The 14,396-nt window shown below is 41.8% G+C and overlaps 1 protein-coding gene across 1 annotated transcript; it reads left to right on the top strand.

The window, feature by feature from the left end:
* The first annotated feature begins 11,140 nt into the window (after nt 1-11,140).
* RNASE10 (ribonuclease A family member 10 (inactive)) lies at nt 11,141-14,156 on the top strand. The gene is made up of 2 exons (XM_045527213.1): nt 11,141-11,339; nt 13,336-14,156. The coding sequence occupies exon 2, from the start codon at nt 13,341-13,343 to the stop codon at nt 13,986-13,988; it is 648 nt and encodes a 215-aa protein (XP_045383169.1). The 5' UTR covers nt 11,141-11,339; nt 13,336-13,340; the 3' UTR covers nt 13,989-14,156.
* The last annotated feature ends 240 nt before the right edge of the window (nt 14,157-14,396 follow it).

Below are 14,396 nucleotides of genomic sequence, written 5' to 3'. Positions count from 1 at the left end.
AATTTTGAGAATTGCTTCCTACTAAGCCACTACTGTTCAGGAGTAAGAGACTAGTTCAGTTCTTTTTTTTTTTTTTTGAGACAGGGTCTCACTCTGTTGCCCGGGCTAGAGTGCCATGGTGTCAGCCTAGCTCACAGCAACCTCAAACTCCTGGGCTCAAGCGATCCTCCTGCCTTAGCCTCCCGAGTAGCTGGGACTACAGGCATGCGCCACCATGCCTGGCTAATTTTTCTATATATATTTTTAGCTGTCCATAAAATTTCTTTCTATTTTTAGTAGAGACGGGGGTCTCGCTCTTGCTCAGACTGGTCTCGAACTCCTGAGCTCAAACAATCCACCTGCCTCGGCCTCCCAGAGTGCTAGGATTACAAGTGTGAGCCACCACGCACGGCCCCTAGTTCAGTTCTTAATTTCAAGTCTGAAATGTGTCCCCAGCCTCATCCTGGCCTGAAAGAACCATAACACTACTCACCACTGCTGCTCACCAAGCAAACATCCCTTCATGTTTTTTTCTCCCATTTGAGTCACAGAGACAAGGTGTGAGGCAGGTTGATTTTTCACTGTACATAGTTTTCCATGTAGCTCTTGTTCATAGTTTTATTTGGGGATTGGTTTGTGTGAGTCAATCCCATAAAATTGAAGAACTCAGATAAAATCAAGTTTGCACCTGTGAGTTGAGGATAGTAACCAACGTGGCTGGAGCAATTGCACAGCCTCTACCTCCTGACATCCTTTCTGGGGGGCCATCTGGACTTCCTGGATGCCTTTGTTATATTGTCTCTATCTAAACAGGAGAAATAGTTCTAACTTAACAAATGTAGTTTATAGGGACCCAAGGAGGCTGGGACTATTATAGAGTCCAAGGTGGGCAGGGCGTGGTGGCTCACGCCCGTAATCCTAACACTCTGGGAGGCCAAGGCGGGAGGATTGCTTGAGCTCAGAAGTTCGAGAGCAGCCTGAGCAAGAGTGAGACCCCATCTGTACTAAAAAATGGAAAGAAATTCGGCCAGGCAACTAAAAATATTTAAAAAAAAATCAGGCAGGCATTAGTGGCATACACCTGTAGTCCCAGCTACTTGGGAGGCTGAGGCAGGAGGATTGTTTGAGACCAGGAGTTTGAGGTTGCTGTGAGCTAAGTTGACGCCACGGCCCTCTAGCCTGGACAACAGAGCAAGACTCTGTCTCAAAATAAATAAATAAATAAATATATTGTTGGGAAATGTGGTTTGTAGGACTGCTTTGCTGGGGCCCAGGAGCAGGAGGTTTGGTACAGTAAGAGAGGCCAGAGGGGTGGAGAGAAGAGTCTTTGCTGTAGCCCTAAACCAAAGCAAAATATATATATATGTGTGTGTGTGTGTGTTTTGTATTTTAAATAAAAATATATAAGAGTACAAAAGCAACACATATGAATGCAGAACAGTTGGACAATATAATAAAATCAAGAAAGAACCCCTTATCCCCTCAGCCAAGATAAACAGTGTTACCAGTTTGGTGGGCTTACTATGGATTTTATGTATTCGGGGGCAATTTTTTTTTTTTTTTTTTTTTGAGACAGAGTCTCACTCTGTTGCCCGGACTAGAGTGAGTGCCGTGGCATCAGCCTAGCTCACAGCAACCTCAAACTCCTGGGCTCAACCGATCCTTCTGCCTCAGCCTCCCGAGTAGCTGGGACTACAGGCATGCACCACCATGCCCGGCTAATTTTTTGTACATATATTTTTAGTTGGCCAGATAATTTCTTTCTATTTTTAGTAGAGACGGGGTCTCGCTCTTGCTCAGGCTGGTCTCGAACTCCTGACGTGGAGCGATCCAGCCGCCTCGGCCTCCCAGAGGGCTAGGATTACAGGCGTGAGCCACCGCGCCCGGCCCGGGGACAATTTTTTAAAGTCCATTTGTCTCCAACATTTTACTTGGAAAATCTTTAAGCTTATAGAAAAGTTGAAAGGATCCTGTAATCAACACTAGTGTACCTTTCACCAGTTCATCAATGATCAACATTTTGCCTATATTGTTCAATTTGCATGTGACGGGCACTTGGGGATTGATTATACTCTTCACTCCATCTCAGTGTGTGTTTTTAAATTTCCATAGCAAAAGGCAAGGGAAGAAAGGAAGAAAGGCCTTGAAGGGGAAAGAAGGTGAAAAAAGGAAGTCTGATGGCTTTCTTAAGAAGGGAGGGATGAATGAGTTCAGGAAGTTTTGTTTTGAGTTTTTGCACCTCAAAACACTCCCTGGCCCGCCTCTGATTTCCTCTTTTCTTTTGGGAAAAGATCTGCGAAACATCTGTGGTTTCGGCAAGAGTGGGCCTAGAGAGGGAAGTGCTCAGTCAGCACTGTTTCAGCTCCGAGTGTTGGGATGTCAGCCTCACTGCGCACATTGGCCCTTTAGCGGATCCCCATCAGGTCTGAGAAGTGGGCCAGATATTGCCATGAGTTGAGATGCGAAGGGAATGCTCTTAAGAGTTGAGGAGGAGGCAGGACAGGGGTGGGCGTACATGGATGGAATCAGTGCTGGAGACCAGGGAGAGACACCAGGAAGTTGGAGAGCACTGGGTCCTCTTTGTGTCTGTCATCCACTACCTACAAGAGTGACTCTGGAGGGAATCAGGAGCAAGTGGAGTCAGCCTGGCCCCGTGAGAGAGAAAGCAGGACAGAGAATGGATGTTGCTCATGCACAATGGACTACAAATGTTCCTTCACATCATCTTTTGGTCTCCATGGTTGCACACAATGTCAGCCTTGTTGGTAACACAAGATAAAAATCACCTGATTTTTGTCCAACAAAGAACTCATTGAGGCCGGGCATGGTGGCTCACGCCTGTAATCCTAGCCCTCTGGGAGGCCGAGGCGGGTGGATCGCTCGAGATCAGGAGTTCAAGACCAGCCTGAGCAAGAGTGAGACCCCATCTCTACTAAAAATAGAAAGAAATGATCTGGACAGCTAAAAATATATAGAAAAAAATTAGTCGGCCATGGTGGCGCATGCCTGTAGTCCCAGCTACTCGGGAGGCTGAGGCAGAAGGATTGCTTGAGCCCAGGAGTTTGAAGTTGCTGTGAGCTAGGCTGACACCATGGCACTCTAGCCCAGGCAACAGAGTGGGACTGTCTCAAAAAAAAAGAAAAAAGAAAGAAAGAAAGAAAGAAATTAAAACAACATCAACATTAAAGTAGAACTTTAACATAATATTCCAAACAACCATTAATACAACTTTTCTTACCAATTCATCCAGTTCTATATAATTAACTCTTATTTTGTGGAAATTTACGCAGTCTCATGAAGCTGTCTGTGTTTTGACTAAGAAAAGTTTTGGAAATCTTGAGTCAATCCACCGGTTTGGTCTAAAAGTTGCCTAAGTGACATTAACTTAAAAGCCTGTACCCAAGTGTATGCTTTCAAGTGTTTAAAATAGTTTAAAATACCTGGTACATCCTTTTCCATGAGACTCTGAGACTGTCCTTTACTGAAGACTCAATTTCTGGCCTGTCATTTATGGCAGAACCTTCCAGTAAACATTAGAGTAAAACAAAAACTATCTGTAGGTAAAAGAGCCTCAAAATGATTTATTTAATTTATTAATTATTACTACCATTTATTAATTTATTACTAATATTTTTCAAATGTGAAAGGTTATGAAGGTTCATAATAAGAATAATTCAACTTATAAAAAAATTTGGTTGTTTCTTTAGCACACAAAACCAGATAATAAAGCCATTTCCAAAAATTTTTAGACAAACTATCTCTAAACATAATGATTGAATCTATTTAAAAGAAGGCAGTAAATGTTTGAACATAATTTTTATAGAGGGTGCAACCCAGAATGTCAGAGAGCTGGAATCTTTCCTAGCAGAGGTATAGGCTGTGAGAAAACAAAGAACTTCTCGGCAAGAGGGATTCGTAGGTTAGATGTGATTTTTGGGAGCTCCTGTAGACTTTGTTGGTTCTGGAAGTTCCTGTTGCACCCGAATGAGGTGGTTATGGTCTGTTTTATGGTTCATATGTTATTAGCAAAACTCCTCCATGATTACCGAAACTACAAAAACCACTCAGTTAGAAAGAACAAGACATAGTGTGATAACTCCCCCAGAACCCATCAAATGGACGCATGGCTATGCAGGTCCTGAACAGGTAAAAATCCAAACCAGAAGAACTACCATGATTAGAGATGGAATAAAAGGATTGTAAGAATGAAAGAGCAGGCAGAGGTAACAAAGGTTGGGTTCTATGGATTGTGAGCAGGTCTATGTGAATTCCTTTTACAAATGTGAACTGCTGTGAGTCTTAATAATAACTGAAAATATCCATTTTATATATTTAAGGTTGTTTTTGACATCATGGGTAACCAATTGTTCTGCAGATCCATGAGGAAATGACTTTGAGTGGAACATGTTATCAGGGTCTAGGCAGATGGTAAAAAAGAAGAAACAATGGATGGAAGTCAGCAGGTCATGGTGTCATTCCTGTTCTGCCACCCACTACCTATGGGGCCTTAAGCAAGTCACTTAATATCTGGAGGCCTCAATTTTGTGTAAACAGGAGAAATAATTCTAGACCTCCTTACTTGGTGGAGAAACTGTGAGGATCATATGAGGTCACTTGTGTGAAAATGAACTAAAACGTGGAGCCATCTATTTAGGTCCTCACAAAGCCTAAGTGGGACCTTTGTATGAATTAGAAGACAGACTTCTTCCTCTGGGTGAAGTCAACTCTCGCCAGTTTGTAGTTGGTTTAGCAGAGTGCAGGTCAGGTTTCAGTCTCTACTTATTCCCTTTGCTGGCTACCTGCAAGCAGAGCATAACCTTCAGAATTATACCACGTAATATCATAAGTGTGAACTAAAATAAAATTTTTAGGCTCACCACCCTCACCGGCTGACTGAATGCACTCCCTCGTGGCCAAACGAATATCTTAAAACTAAATTGCCTGCCAGGAGGAGGGAGGTCAGACATGCCTTATCATGCCTGGCTCCCTTCTTGGGGACATCCTTTGTAACCCATTAACAGGCCTAAGGGTATGCAAGACAAACCTGCAGGTCCTCAATTTACACAACAAATATATGTCCAGTGGCTTATCTCTGATAAACAGCTCCTTATGTTGAAACATTTCAAGCCTTTAGACAAAGCTTCATGTCTTCAACCAATTACAAGCCAAAGAACCTTCAAACCCACCTATATCCTGTAAGCAACCCCCCCCCTGCTTCGAGGTGGCCCACCTTTTCTGGCCAAACCAATGTATGCCTCCCGCATATTGATTTATGACTTGCCCTGTAACCCCTGTCTCCCTGAAATGTATAAAACCAAACTGTAACCTGGCCACACCAAGTCCACTTGCTCAAGGCTTTTTGGGTGTGGCTCCGGGTCATGGTCCTCAAATTTGGCTCAGAATAAATCTCTTTAAAATTATTTTGCAGAGTTTGGCTTTTTTTCTGTTGACATAAGGAAGCATTTACTATCAAGATGTTTGCTGGGTATCTCTAATAGGCTAGGTTCCTTTGTGTTTGGTGGGTCAGGGCGAACTGACACTATGCTCTACACATGACTGAGCAATGTGGGATCCTGATGGGGGACAGTGTTTAGATACTGGGCTATCTCAAATAATGTGTCAGTTTCTGAAAAAATTCTCCCTCCCCCACCCTGGACTTTTGTATATCTGGTGGGCATGTGAATAACAGCTTTTTAGGAACCCACAGTAGAGCTGGATTCCTTATTAGAAAAACATTGCTCAACATGCTTTCCCTTCTGCTATTTCCCATGTCTCCCCTGCCAAGACTCCTCTCCTAGCTAGAGAACCTCCAGCCCAAGGTCGAGCTGAACTCCTATATCCAGTGAACTGTCACCAGGCAGTAGCAGCTGCAATTGCACAAAGAAAGAAAATTCATGCATGCACAGTGCGGCAACCGCTGGTTCTCAATATCTCCAGATCCAACTTTTCATACCAGACATGTTGTGTGTCCCCTCTATTATCCTGAAGTATAAATCAAAGGTAACATAACACATTGACACACATAAACTCAGGCAATCCATTCACAGAGTCTGAGCACTCAAAATCATTGCTCCAACAAATATCTCCTTTTTCTCCTGCATTATTAGTGTTTCCTCCCTACTGGGTCTTTTTTTTTTTGGAGACAGAGTCTTGCTCTGTTTATGGGCTAGAGTGCAGTGGTGTCAGCCTAGCTCATAGCAACCTCAAACTCCTGGACTTAAGCAATCCTTCTGCCTCAGCCTCGAGAGTAGCTAGGACTACAGGCATGCACCACCTTGCCTGGCTAATTTTTTCCATATATATTTTTGGTTATCCAGCTAATTTATTTTCTATTTTTAGTAGGGATGGGTCTTGCTCTTACTCAGGCTGGTCTCAAACTCCTGACCTCAGTCAATCCTCCTGCCTTGGCCTCCCAGAGTGCTAGGATTACATACGTGAGCCAGCGCGCCCGGCCTCAACTTGTAATTTTAATAGACTTGTTGAACTTAACATTAACATGGGGTTCAATGCAGTGGGGAAGGGCTGCAGAGATATACACCAAAATGTAAATAACAGTAGGATGAGGGTCTTGTGCGTGTATTTATGTGTTTCTCTGTGTTATTATGCAAAACTTCTATAATGAGCATTAATACTTTAAACAAATTTTTTTATTTTGAAATAATTATAGGTTCACAGGAAGTTGCAAAGATAGTACACAAAGGTCCCATGTACCCTTCACCAGTTTCCCACAGTGGTTACATCTCACCTAAATATAGTACAATATCAAAACCAGGTAATTAACATTAGCATAGGCAGGGCACAGTGCCTCACGCCTCTAATCCTAGCACTCTGGGAGGCCGAGGCGGGAGGATCGCTCGAGGTCAGGAGTTTGAGACCAGCCTGAGAAAGAGTGAGACCCCGTCTCTACTAAAAATAGAAAGAAATGATCTGGACAGCTAAAAATATATACAAAAAAATTAGCTGGGCATGGTGGCATGTGCCTGTAGTCCCAGCTACTCAAGAGGCTGAGGCAGAAGGATCACTTGAGCCCAGGAGTTTGAGGTTGCTGTGAGCTAGGCTGACGCCACGGCACTCTAGCCCGGGCAAAAGAGCAAGACTCTGTCTCAACAAACAAGCAAACAAAAAAACATTAGCATAGCTTGTGTGTGAGTTTGTGATTGTGTGTGTGTGCATGTAGTTCTATGTCATTTTATTACATTTGTTGATGCATGTAACCACCACTGCAGTCAAGGTACAGAACTATTCCATCGCCACAAAGATCTCCCTGTGATACTCTTTATAGTCACATCTGTATTTCTGTCATCACCATCCTGACCCCTGGCAACCCTAATGTGTTCTCCATGTTATACAAATGGAATCATGCAGTACATGACCATTTGTTATTAATTTTTTTCATTTGGCACAATACCCTTGAGATCGATCCTGGTTGTTGCATGTATCAAAAGTTCATTCTTTTTTACTGCTGAGTAGTATTCCATGGTACACGTGTACCACACTTTGTTTAACCGTTCACCTATTGAAGGGCATTTGGGTTGTTTCCAGTCTTTGGTTATTATGAATAAAACTGCTATTTTATTCCTGTACAGATTTTTATGTGAACATATATTTTCATTTCCCTGGATTAAATGTCCAAGAGTGCCATTACTGGGTTGTATGATAAACATATACAGTTAGCTAGAAGGAATAAGTTCTAATGTTCAATAGCACAGTAGGGTCACTATAGTTATCAATAATTTATTGTATATTTCAAATAAGTAGAAGAGAACATTTGCGATATTCTCAACACAAAGAAATGGTAAGGTAAATGTTTGAGGTGATGGTTATCCCAAATACCCTGATTTGATCATTACACATGGTAGGGGTGTACCAAAATATCACGTTAAGTGAAGTATCACAAGAATGGAAAAACAAACACCACATGTACCCACTATTAAACTGGATCTAATTGTTCAACATTCACGTACACATATGGAAGTAAAACTAAACGGAAACTAAGCAGGTGGGAGGGGGAAGAGAGGATGGGTAAATTCACACCTAATGGGTACAATGCACACTATCTGGGTGATGGACACACTTATAACTTTAACTCAAACTGTACAAAAGGAATTCATGTAACTGAAACATTTGTACCCCCATAATATTCTGAAATTAAAAAAAACAAACAAAACCCCAATTATCCCATATATCCCATAAATATGTACAACCATTATGTAGCAATTAAAAAAAGAATCTGCCAAACTATTTTCCAGAGTGGCTGTCACATTGTACATTTCCACTATCAATGTATGAGAAATCCAGTTTCTCTGCATCCTTGCTACCATTTGGTATTTTCACTAATTTTTCTTTCAGCCATTCTGAGAGACAGGTAGTGGTATCTCACCACTCCAGATCCCTGAAGTTCTTTCTGCAGTTCTCGGGTTTTTTTTTGTTTTTTTTTTTTTAGACAGAGTCTCACTCTGTTGCCTGGGCTAAAATGCCATGGCGTCAGCCTAGCTCACAGCAACCTCAAACTCCTGGGCTCAAGCAATCCTACTGCCTCAGCCTCCTGAGTAGCTGGGACTACAGGCATGCGCCACCATGCCTGGCTAATTTTTTCTATATATTTTTAGTTGTCCGGTTAATTTCTTTCTATTTTTTTTTTTTGGAGAGACGGGAGTCTCGCTCTTGTTCAGGCTGGTCTCGAACTCCTGACCTCAAGGAATCCTCCTGCCTCAACCTCCCAGAGTGCTAGGATTACAGGTGTGAACCACCACATCCGGCCCTCTCTGAAGTTCTGTCCCATCTAGTACTGTGCTCTGTGAACTCCAGCTGCCTTGGCCTCCTTGGACCTCCTATTTCATCTCCTAAGCTCTGGGAGAATGACAGACTCCTCCTGAGGTCTCCTTCTCTGTCCTGTAGCCTGAAAACTCTCTCCAGGGAATAAGCTGGGGGAATCATAGGCTTCATTCCATTTGTTTCCCTTCTCTCAGTGATCACTGTCCTTTATCGCCTGATGTCCAATGTCCAAAATCTGTTGTTTCATATAATTTTTCATTTTTCTGGGAGTTTCAAGCAACATCCAATTCTTACTCCATTTTGACTTGAAGTGGAAGCCCATATTTAGATTAATTTACAATGAGAAATAGCACTTATAATTAGAATCTAAGTCTTAGATGAATTAATTGTGAATTTTAAAATCGGTATCTATCCTGTCTCTTTTTATCTGTCCATCATCTGCCTACCTACCAACTATTTATCTATCTATCATAAATTTTGTTTAACTACAAATTAGAAATCCTAATATGAGAACTGCCATTACATATCTATAGCATCAGAGAGAGTAACTTCTTTGAGCCATTTTATTTGCAATATGAAAGGTCAGTCTATATGAGCCTTACTTTCTTCTTTGAAATTCTAGGATATTGCTTGACTCTTGTATGAGAAACAATGAGCAATATTGGTAGCTGCAATCCTTAGTATGTGCTACTTCTAAACAGGAAAATGGTATTGGTTGGGTGGGTAATGAGCATGCCTTGGTAAGCACTACGTAATAGCAGTAACAACAATAACAGCTAATACATTTGGGCCTTTTACATGTAGTGTCTTAAATAATATTCACAACAGCCCTAGAAGTAAGTGCTAGCACTAGTCAAATTTAGAAAATGAGAAAACTACAGCCTAGAAAAGGAAAAAACAAAACTAAAAAGCTGTTTAGTCTAAAGGTTATACTTAGACCACAGACTTAGTTTCTTTCTTTATATTTGAAAATTTCACATGATCTCTAGTAGTAACCAAAACACTCCAGTTACAAATATAAAGCAAGTGATGCTTATAGTCGAATATATTTATCCTTGTTGACCCTAGACTGCTACTGTTACTGAGCTCAGCAGAAGATTCTTTTTTTTTTTTTTTTGGAGACAGAGTTTCACTCTGTTGCCCGGGCTGGAGTGCCGTGGCATCAGCCTAGCTCACAGCAACCTCCACCTCCTAGGTTTAATCAATCCTTCTGCCTCAGCCTCTCAAGTAGCTGGGACTACAGGCATGTGCCACCATGCCCGGCTAATTTTTTCTATTTTTAGTTGTTTGGCTAATTTCTTTCTATTTTTGGTAGAAACGAGGGTCTCACTCTTGCTCAGGCTGGTCTCGAACTCCTGACCTAGAGCGATCCTCCTGCCTCGGCCTCCCAGAGTGCTAGGATTACAGGCGTGAGCCACCACGCCTGGCCAGCAGAGAATTCTTGATGTCCTTTTCACGTTGCAAATAGACCTCACCATGATGAATGGCACCAAAGAGGGATAGCCCAAGCAAATTGTAAGGGTGAAGTGCAATTAGCGCCTTGCACGAATTGAGTGCTGAGTACTGGTTAGTTGTTACTGTTGCAAATTATAACATAAGCACTGCAAAAAGTCAGCCTAGTAGACTTTGTAGATCACAGAAGTGGCTCCCAGACCACTATTTGAAAACTCCTGCCTGAATGACTAAGGAAAACATCCTCCTAAAGGGCCTCTTTATATCTATACAGAATTTTTATAGTGCCTTAATAATCTCCAGAGTGTAGTTAAAGATGTGAACCTTAGAATCAACACTGTAACTCTCCTGGTTTTATTCACCCAGGCAATAGGGACTGATAATGATAGTGTTGCTTTGGATAATCTTTCATCTGGGACTAAATGATTAGATTTGCAAAATCTCTATGTTCTTATGAGAATGTGGTTATTGGCTGGAGGATAGAAAGGGAGTAGAGAGTGGAGGGTGGGGTAAAGGTATAGGTAACTGTATGCAAAAATTCATGATTGACTCAAGTACTCCAAATCTTTCAATGAAGTCACTACATGCTTGTAAAATGTGAAAAGCAAAATAACCATGTTGTAGAGATGACCCAAATAAAGGGCAAAGGTCTTGACGTTCCAGAAATTATAGGAAAAGGTTAAAGGAAGTACATTGTGGAGAATATAAGAAAATAACTAGATCTGAAATTCTGTACAAGGTGAGGCTGTTTGCTGGAAACCACAGGATAGTGGGTGTAACTCAGGAGTGGAACACTTGATTAATGAAACAAAAATGCCTGCAGTTTCCCAGGCTGGAGACATTTCCTGTCTTGGGTGTTTGGACCTGCCTCAGTGCCCAAATAGCCTTACTTCAAAGTGTTTGTGGGAACAGAAAGGAGGACTGGCTGAGCGTGTTTATGCAGTTCTGGGTGGGGGAAGTGAAAGGAAGAGTGAGTTTAGGAAGTAAGTCAGGGTTTAAGAGCACGTGCACCATCAGGAGATAACCATTTTTCTGCAGATCATCAGCCAGAGAACTGCTCACAGAGAGTGAAACCCTGGGAGGGAAGAACTTGGGGAGGACTCAAGACTCTTTGAAGCTATTTAGGTTTGTAGGTAAGTCACAGAGGTGTTGGGTGCCCCAGGGAACAACATGGGAAGTTCTCTTTTTTAAAATAAAAAACAATGTTTTAAAAATATTTTCAACTTTAGAGAAAAGTTACAATAATAATATAAGGAACTCTTGAACACTCTTTATCCAGATACATTAAAATATTTTCACCCACACTTATTTTATGATTTTCTTTCTCTCTCTGTAAACACACACATGTACCCACACACTTATATCTATATTCTGAACCATTTAAGAGCAGGTTGCATACATTGTATGTACTCCTTTGCTCCTTAATATTTCAGCATGCATTTCCTAAGAACAAGGATATTTTCTTAAATAATCAGAGTACAGTTTTAAAATTCAGTATATCAAACTTTGATATGCAGCAGTCTCCCTTACCCACAGTTTCAGTTACCTGTGGTCCACTGTGGTCTGAAAATATGAAGTGGAAAATTCCAGAAATAATTCATAATTTTTAATTGCGTGCTGTCCTGAGTAGTGTGATGACATCTCTTGTTGTCGTGCTCCATCCTGCCTGGGACATGAGTCATCCCTTTGTCTAGCGTATCCATGCTGTACATATCACCTGCCAGCCTGTTAGTCACTTAGTAGCCATTATCAGATACACTGTCATGGTTTCAGTATCGCAGTACTGTGTTCGGGTAGCCCTTACTTTACTTAATAATGGCCCCAAAGTGTAAGAGCAGTAATGCTGGCAATTTGGATATGCCAAAGAGAAGCCATAAAGTGCTTCCTTTAAGTGAAAAGGTGCAAGTTCTCAACTTAACAAGGAAAGAAAAAAATTCGTATGGTGAGGTAGCTAAGATCTATGGTAAGAATGAATCTTCTATCTGTAAAATAGCAAACAGTATATTGTCATAATTGTTCTATTTTATTATTAGTTTTTGTTAATCTCATACTGTGCCTAATTTATAAATTAAACTTTATATTAGATATATATGTATAGAAAAAAAACATAGTGCACGATCTGTAGTTTCAGGCATCCACTGGGAGTGTTGGAACATATCCCCTGTGGATCAGCAGGGACTACTGCAATACTCTTATCTTCTATACAGAATGTATTCTAATTTTATTAATTGTCTCAATAATGTTCTCTATAGCATTTTTTTTTTCTGGTAGGGAAGATCTCTCTTTGATAGGGAGATGAGGCTGGCCTAGCAGGACAAAGATACATGCTCAATCCCTTAGCTCTCATTAGGGTATTTATTAGTAGGGAGCCCCAGCAGATCAATTGTTTGATTTTCTTTGGTTTCATTCTTATGCTGTTTCTTCCCTGAGAGTACAAACCTAGTTGGCAGGAATACCCAGATGCTGAGAGGTCTTTAGTCATAGAAGGAATCTGGCAAGACAAGATGTAGCTTTAGCAGGGGGCCTGAGATGTAAAATTGGACATCTTCTCTCCAGCCTCCACTTAGGAGTGAGAGTGGTACTTCTTCTATTCCTTTTGATCCTTTTCTTGGGAGAGTGTGTAGCAAGGAGAGTAATAGATACTTGAATGAGCAAAAGTAAATTTGTGATAAAAATGGAGAGATGGTCTCCTATGGTAATTCTAGTCCCTTATTGAAAATAAGACTTTCTACAGGAGTTTCTCTAAAGGAAAGCATGACACTGTACTCGTTTTCTCAATCATTCTCTTTGGTTGTTTGGAATGAATTTCTGTTTAAGAATCAGCAGATGTGAACTTCCCTTACTGATTCCTCATATGTAAACCACTTTAGAACTGCTTGCCCTGGTCATCTTCTTACTTTTTAAGAGCCATACCTTATTTATTACGTAGCACCAGAGCAAGTGGCGGGGAGGGACAAGAGAAATAGGAAAAGAAAAGAAAGAGTCACTGTCTTGAAGAGAATGGAGTAATGTGGAGAAGGGAGAGGAGACCCTAAAGAGGGTACTATAGGGTATGGGGAGACTATGGTCTCTACTGGAGCCAATTTTCATCTCAAAATTGTGTTCTTCCATTTCCCTCTTTCCTTCCAGGCAAAATGAAGCCAAATCTGGTGCAGGTCTTTTTCATGCTGCTGCTGTTGCTGCTGGGCCTGGGGTTGGGCCTGGGCCTGGGGCTTCAGATGGCTGCCGCAGTCCTGGAGGACAGTGATCAGCCGCTGAACGAATTTTGGTCCAGTGACTCACAGGATGAAGCTAAAGCCCCTGAGAGAGAGGGTCCCCGAACCACAGAAACCCTGGTGCTTAGCAACAAAGGAGTGGTGCAACCTGTCTGGCCAGAAGAGACCATGCTCGGTGAAGATGAGGTTGGAGGAAACAAGATGCTCAGAGCTGAGGCTCTCTCTCAGAGCAACAAAGACTATCCTCGGCTTGACCTCACAGCTAGGGAATGCAATGCCATGATGGCACACAAGATGAAGGCGCACAATCAGACTTGCAGAAATGAGTACACATTCATCCACGAGGATCCAAAAACAGTCAAAGCTGTCTGTAACAGCCCTGTTGTTTCCTGTGAGCTCAAGGGGGGCAAATGTCACAAAAGCTCCCGTCCTTTTGATTTGACATTCTGTAAGTTGTCCAAAGCAGGCCAAGTCACTCCTAACTGCAATTACCTGACTTTCATTATGGAAAAGTTTGTTGTTATAAGCTGTAATGACATGAAGGTCCAGTTAACACCTGGACAATGAAGCAACCCATCCTTTTTGTTTCTTCACCTACTCCTCTTCCTCTTCCTTTTCTACTTTCTCTTTCACATGTTGATCTCCTCTTAGGTATGCTGAAGAGAAGGTTCTGGGAAGAGAGGATGGGCTATTCTTTGTCATTCTCTCTTGAAAATATAATTCTTCTTTGTCCTATGGGTCACCCAGCTTGCATTTTGTTCCCAGGATTAGAGATGGCAGAATAGCGTGATGACACCTGGTTTCATAGGCTCTCTGTTTCCCCCCTCCCTGGCCTGGGGAGGAATAAGTGGGGAGCTGCTCTAGTTCCTGCTGTAATCCCCGTCATCAGGCTGTTCCCTGGTCTGGACTGGAAGAGTTTAATGCATCCTTTGCCCATGTCTTTTCCTGCTCCCACCCTGAGCCTCTACAGCAATC

Source organism: Lemur catta, chromosome 1 (genome assembly GCF_020740605.2).
Source record: "Lemur catta isolate mLemCat1 chromosome 1, mLemCat1.pri, whole genome shotgun sequence".
Lineage (NCBI taxonomy): Eukaryota > Metazoa > Chordata > Mammalia > Primates > Lemuridae > Lemur > Lemur catta.
The sequence above is the reverse complement of the archived record's forward strand: the minus strand, read 5'-3'. Positions and strand labels throughout refer to the sequence as shown.